At 38.8% G+C, this 26,888-nt stretch overlaps 2 protein-coding genes across 3 annotated transcripts in view; one reads left to right on the top strand and one right to left on the bottom strand.

The window, feature by feature from the left end:
• Fancl (FA complementation group L) overlaps nucleotides 1–17,315 on the top strand; it is a 71,228-nt gene extending 53,913 nt beyond the window's left edge. The window contains exons 8-14 of the mRNA XM_034508799.2: nucleotides 12,010–12,160; nucleotides 14,229–14,312; nucleotides 14,562–14,607; nucleotides 14,691–14,772; nucleotides 15,548–15,664; nucleotides 16,759–16,830; nucleotides 17,210–17,315. Of these exons, the coding sequence (XP_034364690.1) occupies nucleotides 12,010–12,160; nucleotides 14,229–14,312; nucleotides 14,562–14,607; nucleotides 14,691–14,772; nucleotides 15,548–15,664; nucleotides 16,759–16,830; nucleotides 17,210–17,245 (588 nt within the window). The 3' untranslated portion in view covers nucleotides 17,246–17,315. The remainder of the gene's footprint in view (nucleotides 1–12,009; nucleotides 12,161–14,228; nucleotides 14,313–14,561; nucleotides 14,608–14,690; nucleotides 14,773–15,547; nucleotides 15,665–16,758; nucleotides 16,831–17,209) is intronic.
• A 14-nt stretch (nucleotides 17,316–17,329) lies between these two features.
• Vrk2 (VRK serine/threonine kinase 2) overlaps nucleotides 17,330–26,888 on the bottom strand; it is a 109,692-nt gene continuing 100,133 nt past the window's right edge. For both annotated transcript variants that reach the window (XM_034508796.2, XM_076937987.1), the window contains 2 exons: nucleotides 23,066–23,212; nucleotides 17,330–17,671 (listed from right to left, as the gene is read on the bottom strand). In XM_034508796.2, the coding sequence (XP_034364687.1) occupies nucleotides 17,330–17,671; nucleotides 23,066–23,212 (489 nt within the window). The remainder of the gene's footprint in view (nucleotides 17,672–23,065; nucleotides 23,213–26,888) is intronic.

Here is a 26,888-nt window from a genome sequence, read left to right as displayed (position 1 = left end):
TCCCTTATGAACACTGGTGTAAAATTACTCAAAAAAAAAAAATAATCACAGATTGAATCCAGTAACACATCAAGAAAATTAACCACCATGATCAAATAGGCTTCATCCCAGAGGTGCCAGTATGGTTCAATATATTAAAATCCATCAATATAATCTACCATATAAACACACTGAAAGAATAAAAATACATGATCATCTCATTAAATGCTGAAAAAGCCTTTTACAAAAATCCAATCTTCCTTCATGTTAAAAGTCTTGAAGAGCTTAGGGATACAAGGTGCATAGCTAAACACAAATACTCATAAGCCTAATCCAAGAATACACCAAAAAGGTCATTCATCATGATCAAGTAGACTTGATCCCAGAGATGCAGAGATGGTACAACATACAGAAATCTGTCAGTGTAATCCACCATATTAACAAACCGAAAGAAAAAAAAAAAAAAACCCATGATTATCTCATCAGATGTTAACAAAGGCTTTGACAAAAACCCAACATCCTTTCATAATAAAGTCTTGGAGAGTTCAAGAATACAAGGGACATACTTAAACATAATGAAGACAATATATGGCAAGCCGACAACCACCATCAAATTAAATGGAGAAAACCTTTAAAGCAATTCTACTAAAACAAGGAACGAGTCAAGGTTGCCCACTCTCCCTGTATCTGTTTAATATCATACTTGAAGTTTTAGCTAGAGCAGTAAGACAACTAAAGAAGATCAAGGGAATACAAATTGGAAAGGATGAAGTCAATGTATGGATATCTGTAGGTGATATGATAGTAAACGTAAATGACCCCAAAACTTCTACCAGTGAACTCCTACAGCTGATAAACACCTTCAGCAAAGTGGCTCAGTACAAAATTACCTAAAAAAAAAAAATTAGTAGCCCTATTTTGTATAAATGATAAACAGGCTGAGAAAGAATTTAGGGAGACAATACCCTTCACAATAGCCACAAATAATATAAAATATCTTAGTGTAACTCTAACCAAGCAAGTAAACGGCCTGTATAACAAGAACTTCAAGTCTCAGAAGGAAGAAATTGAAGAAGATATCAGAAGATTGTGTTTAAAGATGGGTTTAACAGAGTAAAAGTGGCCATCTTACCAAAAGCAATCTACAAATTCAATGCAATTCCCATGACAGACCTTGAAAGAACAATTCTAAACTTCATTTGGAAAAACAAACAGACAAACAAACAAACAAACAAAACAGGGTAGGTAAGACAATCCTGTACAGTAAATGAACTTCTGGAGGTATCACTATCCCTGGTTTCAAACTCTACTACAGAACAATAGTAATAGAAACTGCAGGATATTGTTATAGAGATAGATATTTGATCAATGGAATCAAATTATAGACCCAGAAATAAACCCAGTCATCAACCTTGCTTGATTTTTGACCAAGAAGTATTTATCAATGTTGTACTGTTGTGCCTTTTTAACAATAGTGTCTGATACTTTCTATTCTGCTGTTTTCTTGCTGACCCTTGCTGTGCTCAGACCCTTGCTTTTATTATAGGCACTGAGGTGGACATCTGATGGTATCTTAAATGTGTTCAAATTTCATTTTCTTAATGTCTAAAGGTGAAACCTCTGTCCATGAGCTTGACATACATGCATCTCTGCTGAAGTACCTGCGCGTTTTCTCAAATCTGTATGTGAACTATGTCTGTGAGTTGGAGAATTAAGAGTTGTTAATATCTCATTCCTTTTCTGATTGACCTGTGGATTCCATACAAACTGAAAGGTTCAGTTTATTCCTAGTGGCCCTGATAATTACTTTAAAATCATATCAAAACAGAAAGGACATTGATAGACCAATAACTGAAGAACTGAAATGGAAGAATAACCACATGTGGTTTAAAGATTTAAAGATCTGCTTTTCTTATGATAATCTGGTGTCACAAGGGTCAACAATAGGTCAGTGGGACATGAAGTGCAGAGCAGACTCACAGACACTGGTACTCAACAGAGATGCACACAAATGGGTACAGCAAGGGTAGTCTTCTCAACAAATGATGTGAAGACAATTGAAGTCTCTGTGCCAAAGATTGAACTCTAACTCTTATAAACTCAAAATGGATAAGAAGCATAGCATAAAAGCTGAAACTCTAAAACTCTGGAAAAAAATCCTAGAAAATACTTGAAGCTTTCAATTAGACAAAGACATCTTGATAGTTACCAAAGTCAACATCTAGGGGGGAACTTGTTGGCAATTGAACTTTGTCAAAATTAAAATTTTCTTCGTCTTTATGATGCTATTATGAGTATGGTGAGGTAGCCTATAGGTTAAGCTCATTTTCCACTCCTGTACTAATAATGTACTTGTGTTTAAATTATATAGAAAACTCTTGAATTTCGAGGAAAGCCCAAGTGGACAGTTTTTCATGCAGACAGAGATTCTCTTTTATCCTTTGATTACCATTAAGCCTTTCTATGAGCTGATTTCTTGTGGTGAATGTTTTTCATAAACTGGTGTCACTTGCTGATTCCTCCCAGCTCCCTCCCTCCCTTGGTCTCACTCCACCATGCTGTTTCCTTCTGCTCCGTAATGGAGTACCCTCCTTCTCTTTGGGGCTTTCCTAGCAACAGGTCCAGAAGTCTTGGGGGAGACCTGAGGCAGCTGTGGATATGGGAGTACACGTGAGATTGTGAGATTTTACACCCCTTGTGACAGTCGTTCAATGGAGCATGGAAACCAGTAACTAAAGGCTCCCTGGAAGGTTAGTAAGGAGAATTTCCTCTTCAGCTTTTCACAGTGCTTTTTATTGTCGCAGGATCATTTCAAAAGGATGCTCCCTGTGGTGGTCAGTCAGTCCCTCATTTCCATTCCTTATGTTCATTTCAAACACTCTCCCTCATATTAGCCCTTATTTTAGCCTTTACTTTCTGGGGGTATCTTAGGCTCATAGAAATACTCACTGTTATGTGCAATAATGATGGTGAAGACAAGTGTAAATACACCAAAGGCACTTAAAAAGTCCAGAAGTTTGGCTTTTTTCTTGTGTCTCAATTATTTGACTTGTTTCTCAAAGTTGAACAAACCCTATGCTACTGCATGTGACTTTCTAAGAAGTTTTGCTGCCAGTATGTTTAAACTCTGTTCATAAGAAGTAGGACTAGGCTTCTTTCAGATGATTTCCTTGGCTTTAGAGAATTGTAACCTTCCTCAGAGTTGTTCATTTGACTTTTTGTCAGTATATGGAAAGTGTCTGTAACTTCTTAACCGTCTGCTGGAAGTGGGCTATGAAATATTAACCTCATAGGTCTTCTTACCCCCAGGTAATTTGTTGAACATAAAATATATATTTTAAATACTTATTTAAGTATAAGGGTACACTTAGCTCATCTTCAGAAGATAGTTGTCTCTAGATCCACCAGGAGAGGGCACCTGATCCAATTACAGATTGTTGTGAGCTACCATGTGGTTACCAGGAATTGAACTCAGGACGTCTAGAGAACCAATCAGTGCTCTTAACCATTGAGCCATATCTCCTGCCCAAGAAAATATTTCATTTCAGGAACAGGTAGGTATTCTTTTGTGTTTTTGGTTTGTTTGAAGAGTTTAGACCTAAGCACACATCACTTCCAGATGACAGTGTGATAGAAGCCAAGAAATAAATCTTTTTGAAAGGTACATCATCTAGTCTTGGGACAAATAAAACCTTTGGTTTCCTACTCATTAGCTCATACTTCAGAAGCAGTCGTAGTTTAAAAATGCCTTACCCTTCCTGCCTTTTAAACTATGTGGCTGTCCTCCCTATACTCATTGTGCTGGCTAGTTTTATGTCATCTTGGCATAAGTCACCTGAGAGGAGGGAACCTCAACTAAGAAATGGAAATAAGCAGGCAAGCCTGTAGGCTTTTTATTTAAAAAAAAAAAAAAAAAAAAAAAAAAAAAAAAAAAAAAAAAAAAGTTTGGTTTGGGAAGGCCCAGCCTGTTGTAGTGGGGCCATTCCTTTGCTAGTTACTGGGTTCTATTGGGAAGGCCCAGCCTGTTGTAGTGGGGCCATTCCTTTGCTAGTTACTGGGTTCTATTAGAAAGCAGGTTAAGCAAGCCACCAGAAGCTATCCAGTAAGCAGCACCCCTCCATGGCCTCTGCATCGGTTCCTGCCTCCGGGTTCCTGCCCTGTTTGAGTTTCTCTCCTGAGTTTCTTCCATGGTAAATGATTATGTGGAAGTGTAAGCCAAATAAGCCCTTTGGACTCAAGTTGCTTTGGGCTTGGTCATGGTGTTGGGGTTTTTATTTTTTTTTTATTTTTTTTATTTTTTATTTTTCGAGACAGGGTTTCTCTGTGTAGCCCTGGCTGTCCTGGAACTCACTCTGTAGACCAGGCTGGTCTTGAACTTAGAAATCCGCCTGCCTTACCTTCTAAGTGCTGGAATTAAAGGTGTGTGCCACCACTGCCAGGCTGGTCATGGTATTTTATCACAACAATAGTAACCCTAACTAGAGCACACATACTAGAGCTAGCTGGGTTGTTAGTACTTCTTTCCTATCTCAACCCTACTGTACATTAAAATAAATCCTATTGTAATCGGTGTACCTTCATATGGCTCGTTACTGTAAATATTTTAAAGTAGGTGGAATCAAATTTACTTGGTCACCATGTTTTTTCAACTTCTGGATATTCTCCAGCTTTCTCATAGTGTTTCATAGTTATTGTCTTCTTCCTCCAACTCCTTCTCTCTCTGTCTCCCTATCCATCTTTATATCTATCTATGATACAAGATTCTGGAAGTCATTGCTCTTTAGCATTTCTCTTCCTACCATATTAAGATTTAGCTGAAAGGCTTTTGTGTTGTTGTTTTGATTATGAAACACTTTTTGCCTCTGAATGTATTGACTTGAAGGTCACTTAGCCTTTTGTGTGTATGTTGAGTTTGATTGTTTGTGAGCTATTCATTTCTCTTGCCTTCTGTCCTGCATCTGTTTTGTTTTGTTTGAAAATGGTTTTTATGTAGACTTTGTATTTGAAGCCCAGACTGGCTGTCAACTCCTGGTCTTCTTTCTCAGCTTCCTGACTATTGGGGTTCTAGGTGTGTTCCACCACACCAGGCTCTACTGTGCATTTTCATTCTTTCATTTCATATTCTTTAATCATCTTCTTGGGAATATCTGCATAAATGATGGCATTTTGGGTTAGTTTACCAGTTGCTCTGGCATAGGTTGAAATTGTCTTATTAAATTAATATTTTTAGCATATTTTAAACATCATGAAATGCAAAGAAATCTAAAAGATCATCTTTTCCAGTTTCTACATAGGCTTTTTAGTATTATAAAAATAATACATTGTTTTATAGGAAATAAAAAGTACAAAGAAGAAAATAAAAAACAAAGTATGTGTCTGTGTCTGTGTCTGTGTCTGTGTCTGTGTCTGTGTCTGTGTCTGTGTCTGTGTCTGTGTCTGTGTCTGTGTCTGTGTCTGTGTCTGTGTGTCTGTATTAAACCATTCTAACTAGGAATCAGTGGGAAAAAATAGAACAAAGTTGTTCAAACAGATTCATAATGGATCTAAGATTGATTAGTTTGGAAAGAGTTAAGGGTATTGATTAAGGTCCCATAGGATCTGCAAAATAGTCACCAATTCCCTTATGTCCTGCTATAGAGTGTGATGAATGATGGGAATGCTGTCAGATAATGAGAGAGAAGTGAGACCATGGCAGTGAGCCATCTGATGGAGGAAAAGTTACTTTGCACAATTCAAATATTCCAAGCAGTTCATTTTTTTCCCCACCTTTCCGAACCCTGAAACTGTTTCTTTGCCCACTGTGTAGCTCTGCAATTAGAGCAGTGATGTCTCACTCACAAGGCGGTATTTCTGTTAGATCATATGCTTGTTGACTTTAGGAAATTATTTCTTCCCCATTTTATGCTGATGTCTGTTCGTTTCTATTTTAGTTATGCCTTAAATAACTTTATGTGTTAATTATGTAAGTATTCATGGTTCAAGTATTTTCCTATTAGATTTGTCTTTAAATCAAATAGGATACAAAAATTTTTAAATCAGGAACTATACGTCTTAAAATATTTGCTTTGAACATGTAAAGGCACACTATATATCGAGCAGTTGACATTTTATATAGATGATCCTTCTGAAATCTTGGAAGGATCTCCATAGTGTAGAAGTGCTATGACATGGATTAGTATCCCCCAAAGGCCACATAAAGGCTTGGTCTGCAGAGTGGTGTCACTGGCAGCTCAGGACTTGCAGTATGTCGAAAGACCTTAGGTCACTGAAGGAAATTGAAGGACCTTGTTCTCTTCTTCTATCTTCTTTGCTTTCTAGCTGTGCTTGAGGAGTGTATTCTTCCACATTTGTTAATAGGCCCCCTCATTGCTTGGCCAACACAACAGTGCTTTATCAGTTTGGGACTGGTAAATCCAAACTGTGAGGTAAAGTAAACGTTTTTCTCTTTATAATTATCTTGTGGAAGGAAAGGCAGTTACCACATGAAGCTGAGACTGAGTTACTTGCCATGATGGTTTGAATTGGTTACTAGGGAGTGGCACTATTGGGAGGTGTGGCCTTGTTGGAGGAGGCAGACTTTGAAGTCTCAGAAGCTCAGACTAAGTTACTAGTGGTTCAGTTTGTTCTTCCTGCTGGCTGCTAATCCAGATATACAGCTCTTGGCTCGCCTTCTCCAGTACCATGTCTGACTACATGCCACTATGCTGCCTGCCATGACAATAATGGTCTAAAACCTCTGAAATTGAAAGCCAGCCTCAATAAGATGTCCCTTATAAGAATTGCTGAGGTCATGCTGTCTCTTCACAGCAATAGAACACTGACTAAGATGTTTGCTGAGAGAGATGTAACTGACATAGAAAGCATAGTGTGGGGCTGGAGCTTTGACTGTTAATGCATGAAGATCTTACCTGCCATACTTTATAGTGTCATCGATATCGATATCGACCTAACATTTAGTAGAATCATTGTTCGGATTTGCTGTATTGAACTGGATAAGGAAGGACACTATCCATTTCTGTGTTTTTTGCTTATTTAATCTTACATTGTTTTAAACTTGTGTGAAGACTACTTCATATGACTTGAAATTGACTGTCTTAGGTTGAAGATATGGTATTTTTTTCTATAGGACCAATTTCATAAATGGGTTTAATATTTAAAAGTTCATATAAAAATTCCAAACTTATGATATTGTACAAGGTAAAAAATGTGTATCTAATTTTATTCTTTTGCTGGTTCACACTGTTTCCCTACTCTTATTTGTGAAATAAGGCTATCTTCTTTTCACCTGTGATATCAGAACTTTTAAGAGCACTGCATTCAATTTGTAGGTTAATTTTGCTTGTATAGCCATTTTTACAACATTAACTCTGGCAACCCAGGGTGAGTTACTTCTTTTTATCACCTGGTATCTTCCTTTACCTTCTGTTTTAATGTTTTATGGTTTTATTGTAGTGGTCTTTCATTCTTTTGCTTAGGTGTGTATTCTTAGGTAATGTTTTTGTTTTTCTTTTCTTTTCAAGTTATTTTTAATGGGATATTTTTCCTAATTTATTTCTCTGAGATTATATGGTTGATATTGTTGCTTATAGTGTCTTTTAAAAAAATTTTTTATTGGATATTTTATTTACATTTCAGATGTTATTCCCTTACCCCATTCCTGTCCCCCCCTGCCCCCCACCCCCCACCCAGGAAGCCCCTATCCCATCCGCTCTCCTCCTGCTTCTATGAGGATGTGCTCCTCCACCTGACCCCCACTCCCACCTCCCCACCCTCGAATTCCCCCACACTCAGCATCCAGCCTTCATGGAACCAAGGATCCCCTCTCCCACCTATGGCTGACAAGGGCATCCTCCTCTACATATACAGCTGGAGCCATGGGTCTCTCCCTGTGTGCTCCCAGGCTGGTGGTTGAGACCCTGGGAGCTCTGGTTGGTTGGTATTGTTACTCTCCTCATGGGGACACAAACTCTTTCAGCTCCTTCAGTCTTCTCTCTAACTCCTCCATTGGGAACCCCTTGATCAGTTCAATGGTTAGCTGTGAGCATCTGCCTTTGTATATGTCAGACTCTGGCAGACCTCTAAGGAGACAGGTATATCAGGCTCCTATCAGCATGCACTTCCTGACCTCCACATCAGCGTCTACCTTTGGTGACTGCACATGGGATGGATACCCAGGTGGAATGGTCTCCACACAATGCCTCCTTCAGTTTCTGTCCCACGCTTTGTCTTCATATTTGCTTCCTTGAGTATTTTGTTACTTCATCTAAGAAGGACCAAAGCACCCATACTTGGTCTTCCTTCTTCATGAGATTCATGTGATCTGTGATTTGAATCTTGGGTATTTCAAGCTTCTGGGCTAATATCCAATTATCAGTAAGTGAATATCATGTGTGTTCTTTTGTGATTGAGTTGCAACCAAAAAACCCTATTAAAAAAATAGGGTGTAGAGTTAAACAAAGAATTCTCAACTGAGGAAACTCGAATGGCCAAGAAGCACCTAAAGGTATAAAGTTCAGCATCCTTAGTCATCAGGGAAATGCAAATCAAAACAACCCTGAGATTCCACCTCACACCAGTCAGAATGGCTCAGATAAAAAACTCAGGTGATAGTAGATGCTGGCAAGGATGTGAAGAAAGAGGAACACTCCTCCAGTGTTGGTGGGATTGTAAGCTGGTGCAACCACTCTGGAAATCAGTCTAGTGGTTCCTCAGAAAATTGGACATAGCAATACCTGAGGACCCAGCTATACCACTCCTGGGCATATACCCAGAAGATGCTCTAACATATAACAAGGACATATGCTCCATTATGTTCATAGCAGCCTTATTTATAATAACCAGAAGCTGGAAAGAACCCAGATGTCCTTCAACAGAGTAATGGATATAGAAAATGTGGTACATTTACACAATGGAGTATTATTCAGCTATTAAAAACAATGAATTCGAGAAATTCTTAGGCAAATGGACAGACTTCCTTTTCTAAGGGCCTTTGCTCCAGCTTGGCTGTTGGATCAGCTGCTGCCAGCCCCAACCCAGCCTTTCTCTCTCTACCCATCTTTGCTCCGGGAAGTGTCACGTTACCAGCCCATACCTGAGACCCTTGAATCTGTGGATAAAAGACACTCAGACAGCTTTATCACTTTAGAACTTGTCTGGTAGCACAATTACTTGGTGCTAATACCTCCTGCTTAGAAATTCATGCCCTTATTAATGTATCATCTCTGTCTCTCCATCTGCCCTAAACTTAGTGGCTTTTATCACCTAGCCCCTGCTAATATCCTTGGCCCTCTGGCCTCATCTGAGGCTGCCCGAGGCCTTACATGATGGTTGCACCCTCTTTCCTTCAAAGCATGGCAGCCCCTCTCATTCCTTGCATTTGCCTTTTCCTTCTGGGACCATCTGTACCTTCTGCGAGCCATTAGCTCCTTGTGCACCGGGGACGGTGTTACACCACCAAACATGACTCAGTAGCTGGTGTTGGATTAGACTTCTAGAGTCTAACACTGGGCAGTTTATTTTAGGCATATTTAAACACAGTACAATTTGGATAAGTTTCCTGAACTAGCAGGGTCCTGGCAGGTACTAGTTTGTCGTCTTCTCCTTCATAGATTTTAACTTAATTTAAACATCATTTAAATGGACACACAGTACATGAGATGGTGAAGATTAAGAACTTGTCCCTATTAGTTTTCTCTCTTCTACTTTTGCAGCATATCTGGACTTGTGCAGGTTTGGGGATTTTGTAATCATGGCTGCAGTAGGCATTCTTGTAGACATGTTGTTATGCACTTGTTTTTGCACTTCTCGTGGACTGGAATTGCTAGATCATAAGGTAGGGGTGTCTTTAGTTTGTAAATAAATGAAATTTCCATATCTTTTAAAAGAGGCATGACTTTTACACACTCACCCTCAGCCCATGAGCTCAGGTTGATGTATGTCCTTATTGATGGTTTTATGGTTTCTTCCATCTTTATTAAGAGCTGTCGCTCTTACAAAAGATTTCGTACTTCGTTTTTACTGGGGCTTTCATCTAGCATTTTTCAAGTTGACAGAAAGAACCTTTATCAATATGTCAATATACCAACTATATCAATATATCAACTATATCAGTAGTGATTTCTAAACTTGTACATATTACAGAATGAAGAGTTGGCTTTTTTATTTAAAAAAATAGAGACTTACTTTCCTGGTAATAATGGGTTTTGACATTAACTTTGGTCACACTGTTTTGAAATATCTGTATAAATGCTATTGTTAACATATAGGAATAGCATAGTATTTTAATTGGATAATTTCAAACTCAGTGTGTGTGACTTGACAAATCAAACGACTGAGAATATGACTTCTGGCTTTTGGGGAGATGATTTTACTCCCATCTCCTCCATCCCTGAGGTTGCTAACAAAGTTTTTTTTTCCTTTCTTACCTAGAATGCTTACCTTGAAGCATTTATTCTGAAATTTTTTTTCTAGTAAAGTCTAATAATGGCTGTTAGACTCCAGGTTCCCTTTTCTGCCACCTATATGTAGTTTGTAGGTTATTTGTGTTGTTTGGTTTTCTCTTAAACTGCTATTTTCTTATTTTAAAAGTACTTATTGTTCAAAATGCATTTTTAACAATATGTTTTGTATGTAGGTGAAATGGACAATATGTTTGTAAATACTTTCAAGTAAAAGATGCTACTATAAAAAAAACCCTTGTCATTTCTTTTGAATGGGTTAAGCATTAGGTCAACATTGAATTCATTGATGAAATACATAGGTGTAGTTTCAGATGGAACACAGAGAAAGCCGGGTATACTAACTTCATTCCTAGCTGTGTAAGAGCTAGTCATAGAGCTGTGTGATTCTGTTACTTACATCTGTACCATAATGTAGCACACTATAAAAAGAACATTCTCCCTTCAGTGTTCATAAGGTTATCTTCAGACATAAGGTTTAGCCCCTATTCTTCCACTCCAGCCCCACCCTTGTAGGTCAGTAGACTACAGGTGTGAAACCATTACTGCCAAAGGAGCCAAGGATTCATCTCATACTACAGCCTTACTGCAGGGATGGGGTGGTGAGTGTAAGTGCCAGCCCGCAGCATTTTAGGAAATTCGCTTCTTTGTTTGTTCCTTTGTCACTTGTTTTGAATGAATACATGCAAACCATTTTCAGGCTTGGTATATGTTTTGGTTATTTGAAACACTAAACTACTTACTCTTTTTAAACTGCCGTACAAAAACTTTCGGCAAATAGTTCTTTTAAATGCATCACACTGTTTTATGAGAAATACTTTCCTTTTCTAAAAGAAAAAATATAAATTATACTATAAAATGCTCATGGTTTATTTAGTGAACTATATTTAAGTTAACTTGTAATGATTAATGTATTTAAACTGAATTCACAGGTTGACTAAAAATCAATTGTGGAATTGATTTTGAAATCTTAAAAAATAATGCATATCTTTGTTGGAGATAAAATTCAGTGGCAGAGCACTTGCTAGTATGTGCTTCATCCTTGGCTTAATCCCCAGCACAATACAAAACAAATAACAAAACAACAACAACAACAAAAACACATTTTCATAGTTTTATACTAATTAGGTCTGCAAAGCTTGTTCATTTGCTAAGACTTCAAGTTAATCTATCTAGTCCAATTATGAATATCACTGTATTTAATTTCATTTTGTAGAGCAAAAATGTAATTTGTATTAACATTATAGGTATATGTCAATGCATTAGATATAATATCAACAATTTTATTCATAGGCATCTCTATATATTATATATATACGTATATATATATCACTTTATGTGATTTCTGTTTCTATACATAATGAAGAGCATTCTTGATAATGCAGCCTAGTGACAAAGCCTGTGCTAACGCTCTGCACGGAAGGAAGGAAACCTGCAGCAGAGCCCTGGTGCCTGTCAGAGTCCACACTCTCGGGAGTGATGCAGCTTCTGCGGCCTGAGAGCAGTGTTTTGAGTAGAAACTGATTTGCTGGATGAAGAGCATATTAACTTCCTATCTTCCATCTTTTCACAGAGCTCCTTGGTAAATGTTTATAATCAGTTCTTGGTGGCATTAGAGACGCTGAAGGCGTTCTGGGATGTTATGGATGAAATTGATGAGAAGACCTGGGTGCTGGAACCAGAGAAACCTTCCCGGAGTGCGACAGCACGCAGGATTGCATTAGGTAGGGAAGAAAGATGAGACTTTTTGCAGGTGTCTGATTTTATTCTGTTATTTGCAAAAATAAATTTGAAAATGGCATTTAAAATCTTCAATAAAATTTCTTTGTATGGATGCAGCTATTGAAACTCCTGGGAATGTATTACTACATGGTTAATGTAAATGTTTTAGATGGGAAGTGCTGAGGTGTTTGGTTATGAAAGGTGACCATCCAATGGAAGCCACATTCAGACAGTGGTTAATTAGTGTTAATTTTGCACAGAAATCATGTTGCAGGTAATTCCAAATGAATGCTACTTAGAGTGGAAGCCCGGGTTAGAAATTACAAAGCCTTCATCTTTTGTGGGAGCGAAGATCTGGCAGTCCTCTCTGATGGAATATTGAGAGGGAGGACACTGAGTTGGGTCATGCCACTGAGACATACGGCACCATGTGAGCCCACGTATGTGCTGAACACCTACTTTCTAATACGTAGAAGTGGCTGAAGAACAAGCATGGCTGTAGTGTTGCTACAGTGCCCTAATCTCTGACAGATGGTTATCTTCTTCATGAGCAATCAAAGCTGAGCCTGTGGTAGCATTTAACCTTCTTATAAATTTTGGATTTTTATCTAAATTTTTATGTTTTTATATATTTCTCACCACATGATGGTAATAGCTACTTAGAGTCTCCATTTAATATTTTCCTCTTTTTTTCTTTCTGTGGTCTTGTTAAAAGCTACTGTAGAGGATGAATTTCAATAAACATTTTGAAACAATGATGGGAATCATTCTGAAGTCAGTAGTGGCTTAGCTTCTGGACTTTCTATTCAGCATGATACCTGGCGGAACTGGCGAGATGAATTACCCCAGCACTTTCCAAGCAACATGTTACATTCCAGTTTGAGAACGTCTACTAATATTTAACTTGGAATAATTAACCAATTATAGTGTATTTGTCAACAAGTAGATGCTGAGACTGAAAACATTTTCTTTAGAGAAATGTCATGATTTATTATCATCGTTGCTCCATTAAAATAATTATTCTTGAACTACGTTTTCTACCAGTATCCTTAAAGTTCAGCTGGAACAGCCAAGCTGTAGACACGTTCTGCATTTACTTTTAGCTCCTCTTCCTGTCTCAAGCAGTGATGTGCTGTAGGGCCACCCTAGAGTGGGGAGATGTGTTCCTACAGCCACTGCCTAGGCAGCAGCACTTCCTGGTCTGTGGCAGACGACAGTGCCTGAGATGAATGGGAAGCATGTGCTCTGTACTGATAAATGAAAGTAGGCAAGTTTAATTTTTCTTATTGAATGTCTATACCACATAGTTCTTTTTTACTTTGACGATGTTTTGCCAGATTTAGCACAAAACTTATAGAATTTATCATATCACTCTTGATATAAACATGAGCTGAAATTGATCATAACTACACTCCATAACCTCGCCAACTATCCTTGTGGAATTTGCACATATCCAATACAGTGAAGCTGGTAAAAGAATCTAGTGCTAAGTACAGTCATTTTTCTTAGCTTCAGAAAGTTCCTTTGAGGTATTAAATAAGACAAACATCTGCTTAATGTGAACTAAACACTTGTAATCTTTCAAAAAGCACAAATACAAAGTTTTTATATAAGTTTTCTTAGATGTATCAATTTTTACCAGTTGTTATACTAGATTTTTTTACATTTGACCACAATTATATGAAATACTAAGCTCGTAATAAAGGTTATGAAAAGTAATTTAGCTTATTCCTTAAAGTATGATTTCTATATATTAAAGCCTTTATAATTTCACTGAAATTTTTTATTAAATGTTACTGGAACATAATTAGCAACATACCAATTTAAATTAATCATATAAATCTTGGTCGTGTCTTTTGAAACTTGAAGTCCCCAAATCTTTAATAATAGTCACAATTTCAAAAATACATCTCAGTGCTAAACAATGATATTTACTTCTACACAACCCTAAAAATAATTTGCTTGTTTTTCTTGAGATAAAATAGGTGCCCAAATTAGCATGCATGGATTTGTATTGACTTGCTTGACAATCTGAAGGCCACATCTAAAAGCCTTATTCTTTTATTTCAGGGAATAATGTTTCCATAAACATAGAGGTAGACCCCAGGCACCCTACTATGCTTCCTGAGTTTTGCTTTCTTGGAGCCGACCATGGTATGTCATCTTAAGGTTACAGATCTGGAACAGGTTCATAAAATCCTGTCCAACATTATTAAATAGCCTAAAAAATAATAATATTATAATTATTTTAAATACATTTTTCATTTCGAACTGTATACTTTCTTACAAAAGAGAGAATTGAGATTTTAAGCCAAAGCTAACCCAATGCTGTGGCAGTGGTTGATACAAGACAAAAGCAATGAAGCCTAAATTATTAAAACCTTTTATTTTTAATATCCACAGTGACAAAACCCCTAGGAATCAAGCTGAGTGGTAACATTCATTTATGGTAGGTACCTTGGCAGTATGACTGGCACTGTCCATTGGATTAACAAACTTTATAGACTTGTTTGTTTGTTTGTTTGCTTTTAGGGATCCAGAAAATAGTCTGTTACAAAATTTGAAAGATGTTTTAGAAATTGATTTTCCAGCTCGTACTATCTTGGAAGACTCTGTAAGTTTAATTATTGCTTCAATAGTCTACCTTATGTTAATAATAAAATTTAAATGCTTCTCCCAGGAAAACAAGGCTGAAAAAGAAAAGAAGTTAGAAGAATGTTGCACCACAGAGCTCTTAGTTACAAGTGCCACTGGCATCAGTGGACTTGTCAACTCTCCGTTAGCTAGGTGCTCAAACAGGAGCTTTATTCATGATCTTCAGCAGGGAAGTGGTTAATGACAGATACACTTATTAAACTACAAAGAAAAGAGACACTAATGAGATGTTTGGGTTTTCTACTGTCTGCTATGGATGACTACAGTACAGTTTTAATTAGTTTGCTGTAAGTTTATGAAGGACAGCAATAATTTTTTAGAAGTGAGCAGTACCATTGATACTGTAGAGATAACGAAGGTGGGGTGGGCTTTGGAGTGAGCCACTGCTGTTAATACTAAGTGATAGAGATGACTTTCTTGTTCCCTTTGCTGCAGAATTGTGTGACTTGGTGTTCACTAGCTCATGTCAGATCTGTCTTTGGGTAGACACAAGAATGATTATGTATATGGAAAAATGGCTAAAACATAAAAATCTTGCCAGCCAGAAATGAAATCTGTGTATATTTAAGTGCAGTGGGAATACTGTGAAGAGACTAGATGTTATCCCTGCTTGTATGTTCCCCTGTGCACAAGCATACTTAAAACACAGATATAGAAACAAATATTGTTTATATCATATTCATTCTTCTTAATCTTCCATATCCACATTAAGCACAAACACTTTTCTTTTGAAGGCCTTTAGCATGGACTGTGGAATCTGTTATGCCCGTCACCTGAACGGTGCCATTCCTGATCAAGTGTGTAATAATCCCCAGTGTGGACAGCCTTTCCATCAAATATGCTTGTATGAGGTAAAACTAGTAATTCTCTACACAGGAAACAAAGTATTAAAATAATCTGTTTACTAAAGTAGTCCTCTGGTTTGCCACAAACTACTTTTACTAGTTAATTTCACACATTCACAGGCTTCATTTCTTCATCTCATAAACTATTGAGTCTGCCAAAAATCCCAAGGAGAAAAATAATCTAGAATATACCCATGAATAGCATATTGACAAATAATAAATGTATATAACTAAAGTCTCCTTAAATGTCTGCTACCACTCTATAAGTTCTGTAGACCTGCCAGGTGAGGAAGGCAAGGATGGGGTAAGGCACTTAGTGAGTAGGTAGCCTGTGCTACTGTACAGGCTGCATATACACATAGAATGAATAAAATAATTCTCTTTGGAATGCTCAAAGGTTCTTTTGACCTGAGCATCTCTTTTCTACATGAATTGTGTTTTCATCTCTCAGTCAGTTCCTGTAGCAGTCCTGTTAGGGCACAGCTTGTATGATTGAGTGTTTCTGTGCAAAGCATCTTATAGTAGGAAAATGCCAAAAAGTTTCCGTCTTTCCCTCCTGAGATATGGATAGTAGTGGGTGCTGTTTATCCTTTCTTAGTAGGAAACCTAGGGACAGTTATCTTACCTTAGACAATCACAAAAATACCACGTCTCCTTGGGAAACTATACTGGAATGTGGACTTTCTATTGCAATACTGAATATTCATTTTAATTTTAAAAAATGGATTGCCTCATAGTCAGTACAGTGAAAAGTAACCCACTGTTGAATTAAGATCAGAATCTCAAAATCCAAATATACTTTCACAGAGAAATTGTTGATATGTGATTAGTTGGTTTAGGTAGTGGACTTATATGAGTCTCTGTGTGTGTTTCTTTTACATGTAAAGTGTATACTTGCCAGCCAAGTCTTAAAGGGTCCATAATTTGCTTATACATCAAAAGTTTATATTCCAAATTTTAATAGTGATTTTTCATGTATTCAATATAATAGTAACTGGACATGGGCTCAGAAATAATTTCCCTTTTATAAAACCAAGTTAGTCAAAGTCCATCTGGATGGGATGTGTCTACTAACATGACCCGCACTTTCTTCTGTGCAGTGGCTGAGAGGGCTGAGCACCAGCAGACAGAGTTTTAACCTCTTCTTTGGTGAATGTCCCTACTGTAGTAAGGTAAGTCAGTGGTCATGACATACGAAATGCCACTCACATGTTTTATAAAATGAACCTGGCTCTGGGGAATGTGTTACAGAAGGTGGATATGTAGTTAGGTTACCTAATGGCTTTTAAATGTGTTGTTCTTTATTTAATCAAATTATGATAGTTTCTTATGAGATGTATTATCTTTGAACATACCTTAACTTTCAAAGTATCTTTGATCAAAAAGATTTATGCCTTCTAAATTTCGTGGTGATCTTAAGAAAATATTTTGAAATTCTGTGGAGAAATAATTTTCTAAGAAAAACCAATAGTAAATTAAAATACTATTTTAATTCTTAAGACTATGCCCAAATTTTTTTTAAAATATATTCTCTCTCTTTCTCTTTTAAAGCCAATTACCTTGAAAATGTCTGTGAGAAAACCCTGAATGGAACCTACCTGTGAAGAGATGGAATGTTTAAAAATTGTTTAAAAATAAAAACAAAAGCAAAAACCAATTTATTTGATGACTTCAGAGAAAATACAAAGCTAGAAATACTAATATCACCAGGCAGATTATAGTGAATCCATAGTAATACACGTCTGCCTTTGTCTCTTCACTCAGACTCAACTGAAAACCTGTAGGCCAAAACCTTGGAGAACTTTCCAAGTCTGTAACTCCCAGATTCCCTGTGGGCGTGTATCTGTACTGAGGCAGGGATCTTGGCTTCCTGATTGGATCTCTACTGGTGCAGTCCAGATAGGGCTTACAATATGAACCTTGGAAACTTGTATAGCTGGGTGTCTGTCGAAGACTCTGCATTTCACTGAAAATATCAGTATACTCATGTATTTTCCTTGTCCTTGAGTTTTCCTATGAAAGAAATATATTTTGTTAGATTTGAGTTCTCAAGGCATTTATTGTGTACTCTTTAACAGTGCTAAATAAAACAACACACCAAGCAAGTCTGGCCATTAACACCCCTTGTTGACATTCCACACATCAGGAGCACAGACCTATTTGGAAGGCTATGGCTGTGCTGCCCTGGGGCTGTGCTGCATGTAGCAGGGGGACACTGTTTCCTGTGTCTGCAAACAGGAACAGTTAAACTACTGTTTGACCACTCACTACTTAACTTGAAGGAGGTCCTTTTGTTTCTGCTTTAGCTTGGTGACTTCCGGCATACCCCCTCTTCCTACCAATTTCTGAGTAATTTATAAAAAGATAGCTTCCTTTTTAATAGAGCAGTCAAATGTCTGTCCTCTTCAGGGATAGCTCATGCCACCCTTCAAGCAGCTTGTCTTCAGTCCCCCCCCCGCCCCCCCACACACACATGGTCACTTTCAAAGGTCAGAAAGGATTTCTGCATGAGAATGTGTTGGCCAGGCACGGTGGTGTATGCCTTCAGATTTCTGAGTTCAAGGCCAGTCTGATCTCCATACCAACTTCCAGGTCAACCACAGCTACAAAGTGAGATCCTATCTGAGACAATGCAAAACAAAACAAAACAAACAAACAAACAAACAAAAGATACATTTAGGAGAGGTGTGAGATTCAGATGGGAATAAATTTTACTGATAGTCTTCATCACTAGAAAAAATAATTGACTTTTTTCCTCCAGGATACCAAATATTTTATATATATATATCCATATCCACGAGTCTGTTACCTCAAGACTGGGTAACTCTAGCACAAATGGTTACCATGAGTAGCAAGGGCCTATCTGTAGTCTATTGGCTGTCAACCTAGAGTGGTATTCCTTCACAAAAGAGAACATAGTCTCTGGACATATTTGTGTTGTCACAACTAAGAGGAAGCATTATTAGAATCTAGTGAACACACACATGGAGTGTTAGCGAACATCCCACAACACACAGCAATATCATCCTAGAGCAAATAGCCCTAAATGACAACAGTACTACTTCCATAAGATCATCTTGAGGGCATCACTAACCTTGAATACACATTACAATCATGCACAATGGGTATCAAACTAACTCTTGAGGACTTAAAGGAAAAGTTAAATGTAAGTAAAAAGGATTTTAGTGGAGATATGAAAACATAATCCAGTCCTATAACTGAAAATCAATACTGAAGATTCAGACTGCTACTGGACAGGTTCAATTGCTAATTAAACCCCGATGCTTTGACAGTTACCCTGTCATTAGGCTAAAGAAATGTCCAACAGTTGGGTTCTTTCCAGCTTCTGGCTATTATAAATAACGCTGCTATGAACATAGTGGAGCATATGTCCTTGTTATATGTTGGAGCATCTTCTGGTATATGCCCAGGAGTGGTATAGCTGGGTCCTCAGGTAATGCTATTTCCAATTTTCTGAGAAACCGCCAGATTGATTTCCAGAGTGGTTGCACCAGCTTGCAATCCCACCAACAATGGAGAAGTGTTCCTCTTTCTTCACATCCTCGCCAGCATCTACTATCACTTACGTTTTTAATATTAGTCATTCTGACTGGTGTGAGGTGGAATCTCAGGGTTGTTTTGATTTGCATTTCCCTGATAACTAAGGATGCTGAACATTTCTTTAGGTGCTTCTCGGCCATTCGAGTTTCCTCAGTTGAGAATTTTTTGTTTAGCTCTGTACCCCATTTTTAATAGGGTTATTTTGTTGTCTGGAGTCAATGGAGTATTACTCAGCTATTAAAAAACAATGAATTGGATGGAGCTAGAAATTATCATCCTGAGTGAGGTAACCCAATCACAAAAGAACACACATGGTATTCACTCACTGATAATTGAATATTAGCCCAGAAGCTTGAAATACCAAAGATTCAACTCACAGACCACATGAAGCTCATGAAGAAGGAAGACCAAGTGTGGGTGTTTCGGTCCTTCTTAGAAGAAGTATCAAAATACTCAAGGAAGCAAATATGGAGACAAAGTGTGGGACAGAAACTGAAGGAGTGGCCATCTGGAGACCATTCCACCTGGGTATTCATCCCATGTGCAGTCAACAAAGGTAGATGCTGATATGGAAGTCAGGAAGTGCATGCTGACAGGAGCCTGATATAGCTCTCTCCTTAGAGGTCTGCCAGAGTCTGACATATACAGAGGCAGATGCTCACAGCTAACCATTGAACTGATCAATGGTTCCCAATGGAGGAGTTAGAAGATTGAAGGAGCTGAAAGGGTTCGTGTCCCCCTGGGGAGAGCAACAATACCAACCAACCAGAGCTCCCAGGGTCTCAACCACCAGCCTGGGAGCACACAGGGAGGGATCCATAGCTCCAGCTGTATATGTAAGGGAGGATGGCCTTGTTGGGCATAAGTGGGAGAGGAGATCCTTGGTCCCATAAAGGTTGGACACCGAGTGGGGTGGGGAATTCAAGGGTGGGAAGGTGGGAGTGAGGGGGGTGGGGGGACACATCCTCATAGAAGTAGGAGGAGGGTAGAATGGGATAGGGGGTTCCTGGGTGTGTGGGTGGGGGGATGGGGTAAGTGGATCACATCTGAAATGTAAATAAAATATTCAATTAAAAAAATAAGAAATGCCTAACAGCAAGGCTAAAGACTCAGTGCCTCAGCTGGCATAGAAGTAATATTATATGCATGTATGTGCTTGGAATTCAGGAGGAAGAGGACGAATGACAGAAACAGCATAGATGAAGTTAAGGTTGAAAATTCTTCTAATATGATGACAATGTGAAGCCATAAATAAAACAAGCTCAGCAGACTCCAATCCACAATGGTATTTTAGAGATGTTGTGTCTCATGTTTTGTTTGGGTTTCCCTGCTTGTTTGTTTTTACATTGTGGATCTTTTGCTTATATATTATGGTTTCCGATTTTGTATGTGTGCATGTGTGTTTGCCTCTATGTGTGTATGTTTCTTGTGCTCTTTCTTTTCTGTTTTTTTCCCCCAGTTTGTTTTCTAGGGAGAGAGAGGAAAGAGGAGTAGAGTTGGGTAAGAGGCCGAGGCCAGGAAGGTTAAACCATGATCAGAATACACTGTATGGAAGACAATTATTTAAAAACATCTTACAGAGGGAGCAAGTCTCTGCAGGTTAGAGCTTGTTCTTCAGTGTTTAAAGACTGAAGGAGCTGCACTCATAATTTTAGAATGTGCCATAACCGTGATACATGTAGTCTGACCGAGTGGAGGAATCTCCCCAGTATTAGTCCCACTGAGACACTTGGCTGATTTTTTTTTTTTTTTTTAAATATCCAAGCCCATTCAGTTAGGAAAAGAAAAAGCAGTTCTACAATATTGTGCTTTGGTAAGGCAAGTATAGAGTGGATCTCAACTCCTCCCTCATGCTGTACATGGGAATTCAGAGTCAGACTTCAACTATGAATGAACAGTATTAAAGAAAGGGGTAGGGAGAGGCTAGGCATATTACAGAAATATGACAAGGTTCTTATGTGTAGACTATGTAAATGATTTCCAGCCCTTGGAAAGACACTCCATAGAAGAAGATATATACATGGCCATTTACATCAGTGCTGTTAGGCGTCATATAAATAACTGTACTCAGAAGTGAATGCTAATATATATGTGAGCGTGGTTAAATGTAAAGGACTGGCAACACTAAATGTTGGTGAAGAAGTGTCAGCATGACACACATAAAAGGCACAGGCACATCGTGCGTATCTGCTAACATTTACACTGGCTTGTTTGTCAGCTTGGGGAGCTATGCCCATGCCATGGCTCATGTATTGAGCCCAGAGGGCAGGTTGTGGGAGTCAATCTTTGCCTTATACCAAGTAAATCCGTGGGATCAAACCCAGGTGGTCTGTGGCAAGCATCTTTACTTGGTAAGCCATCTGGCCTCCCTATGTGCCAAATTTTATAATTGAACATATTTGTCCAACGATCTAGTAATTCCATGTCTGAAATGTCCATAGTAGACTCGGCAAAATTAATAACAATACTTTCTATAAATATATTAAACCAGAAATGATTCATGTGTCCACTAGAAGGGAAGTGGATCCATGAATTGCACAATGATAAGGAATTATTGGTATGTAATAAACGGTAATGAGTGAAAGGGGCAGGCCTAAAAGACTGCATGCCACTGCATGCAGCATTGCTTCCTGGTCATGGACTTTCTTAAAAGGCAAAGCCAGTCTCGAGGTGAGATTCTGAACTGACACTGGAGTCAAAGGACCTAGCAAACAAAGAAGAGGATGCCGGAGTGAAGACATCTGTACCAGCATCCCACTGCCAGGCAGGCCAATGTGAATGCATCTCTTTCCTTGAAACCTGGGTGTCTACTTTCATAGGATCGTCCTGCCCTGCAGGACAGGAGATTCTAGTACATACTAAAGACTTAGCATTTCTGATTTTTGTCTCCACGCAGTATTTGTGTTTAACTTTATAAGTGGGACTATAAAATATGCCCATTTGAAATAGATTTTGGCATGTAAGTTTAAAATAAAACCACAAATAATGCTATTTCATACTGAATAAATGCAAGAGGTTCCTTTGCGCACTAACAACACATTTCCCTCTGATAAACTTGTTTGCTGGTTGGATGAGAAATGTATAACTCCACTTCTAATTTTTGACTCAGCTGCCAAGAAGTTCAGAGCCAAATTCAGCGCTCAGTTTAGTGATTAACATCCCAGCTGCCCCATACATCAGTCTGTCTTGGGTAGAGGGTGAGAAAGGTGGGGTATTAAATTAACCCGCTCCACACTGAACTGCTTCAAACCATTTGAGAATGATGGTGCACAAATCAAAGGAAACACTGGCTATTCTGACATAATTGAACTTTCCTTTTCTCTCCAGATAAATTCTGTATGCTTTGCTTTCCCTTCATAGGATGTGGGCTTGGGGGTGGGGTGGGGTGGGGTGGGGTGGGGGGGTGGGGAGGTGCTTTTGCTGTTGCCTGCATGAGTCTTGTGTAAAGGGGCAAGGTACTCTCCATCCAAACAATTCCAAACTCAGCCTGCTGACAGGATGCTACCCTTATGTTGGATGGTAAGGAATAGAGTAGAGGAATCACGTAAAGTGTATAATATGCAGGGGAGGGTCCCTAATGGGCTGTAGGTGGTAAAAGAAATCCAAGTGTGCTTCATTCCTGTTTTAGGGGTTGGGAGAAGTAATCAGATCTATCCGCCTGTGGGCTTGCTCCTGTTCCTGTGAGAAATACTCCATGGTTCTTTGATTTTACCAGGAGGACAGGATATTTCTATCCTCATTTGACAAAATCATACAACCTTGGCCATGGGGGCAGGGAGTGGGTCTGTATTCCCAATGCATTGATTCAAATGTAACAGCAATAAAAGCCCTCCACCCAGCTCTCACCGGTGCTGCTGCCCTGCTCAGCAGCACTGTGGGCTGGCTCTCTTCCTTCTCCTCCCTCCGCACTGCTCTTGTCTTGCTGCAGACTTTCCTTGTGAACTTAGCTTGGAACTCATTGGCTGGCTTCCTTGTAGCCTTTGGTGAATCAACCTGTTGGTATGGAGTAAATATATAATGAAATAAAAACTATGACATTAAAACAAAATTCACTCATATCCTTATTCTTTAAAAACCTAAGCTGGCTAAAACTGGGCTTGAGAAAGAAGTGAAAACCAAAAGCAACAATGGCTATTATGGGAAAAAAATGCATTACCTAGCAAGATCCAGATCCTTTCTCATCAATGGGGAAGACCAATTAAAATTAGTGTTACTGTTACACACATGCTTTAAAAATTATCTCTACAGAAAACTTGCTTACAATGAAAATTATATTTTTATGGAACATTGTCACATTTTCAAACTGCATGTGGATTCATTATTAACCTTTGCCGTGAGTGGAACCAGTTATCATTGTAGCTTAAGTTCCTATTAATTAAGATCTTCTTTTCCTATTGTTGAAGAGAGGCTAATTGATGTGAAAGTATACAGGAGCCTATGATGTTGCTTCCATAGAGTGCAGGTAGTTTAACCTTTGTGCAAGACAAGTTCATCTGGCAGCGGGTACTAATACCAGAGGTCAGCGTCATGACACACTCACTGTCTCTCAGGCTTCCTTTGCACACTGTGGTGACATCTGGGGAGTGACTGACTCTCAACAACCTTGAGTAGACACAAGACTGGAGGGCAGCTCCTACGACACAGGTGGAGAACTGAAAGCCAGGAAGGTCCTTGAGTGAAGTGTTTGTACAGCAGCCTCACAGCTCCAGCAGCTCAAAGTGCTGTCGCCTTTCTCCCTGGGTTAAATGGAGAGCAGGACACGGGCACAGCAGAAGGGGAAATAATGGAGTAGCCAGTGCCAAAATAGAGAATAAATTATGCTGGCTGGGCAAATAGAGTCTTAATTTGCAGTCTCTCAATTTTCAGTTTCTGTTGCCAAGTGTGTTCATTCCTTCTCTTTGGAATAGGCTGGTGCTCTGAAGGCGGGCTCCGTTGTCACAACACTCCTTTCCTTGTACCTCCTCCCGGATCTCAGCATCTTAATGAATGGCAAAACCACTGCTTTTCACTAACTTGAAGATTGGGAATGCTTCCCAATCACTGGGAGTTTAACTGTTTTTCACCCTCCCTCTAAGTCCACTGGGAAATCTGATGGGACCTGCAAGCCACCCACCCTCACTGTCATCAGCTGGGTAAGAAATGCAGACTTGTTATTTATTTAACTGGTGCGAAATGAGGGTCCCCATACTTGTTTCTCCCCCTGGAACACTGGCATAGCAGTTATTGTGAAACCTTCTCTGGATTAGTTGAAGGTTTTTTCCCTTCCATCTTGACTGAGACACAATCAATATGAATATTGGAGTTGTCTACTATGATGTTTTTAAAATTCTCACATTGTACAATACCATGAAGAAGTCCTTAGATTTGTCACATCAGTGTGTGTAGTGGGGTACAAATATGACGTCTATTTTCTTAGTAGATTTCAAGCACATGGCTCAGTATTAAATATAGCTGTCATGTTGTAGAATAGACACCTATAAGTCATAACTGAAATATCTGTGTCTTTAACCAACATCCCCCCCCCCCATTTTCCCCACCTCCAAATGTCTGGTATCTCCCCTTCCATTCTGCAGTGTCTTGCTGAATTAGATTCCACATACGAGTTACACCTATGCAGTGTCTGTCTGGACCAGTTGGCCATGTTTCACTGAGTATTAACAAACAGAGGGGAGTTATTTCTTTTCTAAAGCTGATGACTTTTCTTGCCCAGTGCATTACTTTCACCCACTTGTCAGTGCATACTTCCTCTCCCTACTCCAGATAACTCTAGAATAATAAGACATTCAGGCCTCCGTGACAAGATTTCATTTTTTCTGGCTAAGCATTCGTAACTGCAGATATCGGGTTGTCTGGACTGTTGTTAGTTGCAAGAACTGAGGACTTTTAGTCTGTCCTATGTATTAAGCCTGAAAGGTATCAGTTCTCCCTCCAGAGCCTCTGACCTGTGAACAGGACTGGGCATAATAGATTTCATCAACTATGAGACTTCCTGGGAGAGATGGTGCCCTCTGGATCTGCTCAGTGGTCAGAGGTTTGAGCAGTGGACACTTCTATCTAATAAGCAAAATGCTTCCTACCTATGGAAAAATTGTATTTCTACACAAATTTATACTGCTAAGAGTAAGATGGGATGAGTAAATTTTTAATTTGGAATGGAGTGAAACTTTCTTATTAATAAAGATATGAAAAGAAATACAAAACACTCCTGGCATCTCAGAGTATCAAGAAGGGTACTACCCAAATATGCAACGCTTTCAAGAAAACTCACTATTTAAATAAAATAGTATTTTGCTTAATTTTCCAGTGTAACCTTACACTGTTCCCTAAAACTGTAACACTTTATACTCCTAAACATTGGTAATAAAGTCTCCCAGTTAGGGATTTGTGTTCCATTCCTCTCATATAGAAAACATACAGGAAGACAAGCGCAGAGAATTCTTTTGAGAATTAAAGTTCCTCCATGAAGCTTTGTACCCCGGCAATACACATTCCTCCTGGACTTGCTGGACCTTGGGTTCAGGCTGAGAAAAGGACACACATTTTTCTGTGTGCGATGAGGGAAACTGGAACCTTCAATCTGACCCACAGCTTTCCTTCTGCCTTGAAATGGGCAACTCATCTGACTTCCTACTTCTCAAGGAAGAGGCTCAGCCACTGAAATGTGACCTGGAGAAAGAGGCCGGGCTGCACTCTGAGGTTCTGCGGTTGACTTTACACTTGGAGAACCCTGGAGCTGAAACTGACCTAGGTGAGATACAGTTTCATTCACTGACTTTGAAAGAGTAAACTGCAGAGGATGGGCAGGGGGAGAGTGCAATGGTAGCATGACTGCTAAAGCAGACATCGATCCAAACCTAACACAACATGTTACAAAAAAACCCAGACCAACGAGCAAAGCCAAATGCTTCTGTAGGTGACTCAAGCTCCTGTGGGGCCATCTGGACCAGGAACCTTGTAACCTGCCCAGCCTGGTCACAGCAGCCATGTCCAGAGCTGCTGGATGGTCCTGCAAGTAAAGGCTATGCTTTTCAGGAAAAATAAAACAACGGCATCTCTGCCAGGTTAGCTCCAGAGAATATCCCAGTGTACTATAAATGTTCACCACACCCATTCAAACATCTATTAGTAAAATACTTCACTTGGCTTTGCACAGTCATGCTATGAATTCACAGAGATTTTTACTCTAGTGTGTTACTTTCTAAGTCAAATGCATTTTATGAAGAATTTTAAATTTTAAAACTTTCATTTTAGAATAATATGCTAAAAAATTAAACATCTATAAAACCTCCTTTCCTTTGAATAATAAAAAATAGAAAAAATGTATCTGAATATGTGTGCTTTGTCAGGAACATATACAGATATTTCAAAGTATCTGTAAGGAATACTAATTTCTTCACTACCCTGTCAAGTAGGAGTGGTATCCCACATGCACAGTAGCAAGGTGTGCTGAGAGACTCAGAAAGAGGCTGGCACTTGGAAGTGAAAGTTGGTAGTCACCAGGTTGACAGTCCTTAACTCATACAATTCTGTTAGGGAATCACCTACTGCAGATACCATCCTGTGTGCATCGCTCAGCAGAACTGAGGACAGTACAGTTATGACAGCAAATGTTCAACATTTTTAGGTTTGATATTTATAGTATTAATAGATAGAAATCTGTAAACTGTAG

Source organism: Arvicanthis niloticus, chromosome 7 (genome assembly GCF_011762505.2).
Source record: "Arvicanthis niloticus isolate mArvNil1 chromosome 7, mArvNil1.pat.X, whole genome shotgun sequence".
In the NCBI taxonomy this organism is placed as follows: Eukaryota; Metazoa; Chordata; class Mammalia; order Rodentia; family Muridae; genus Arvicanthis; species Arvicanthis niloticus.
Note: the sequence above shows the minus strand (reverse complement) of the source record. Positions and strands in the feature narration are given on the sequence as shown.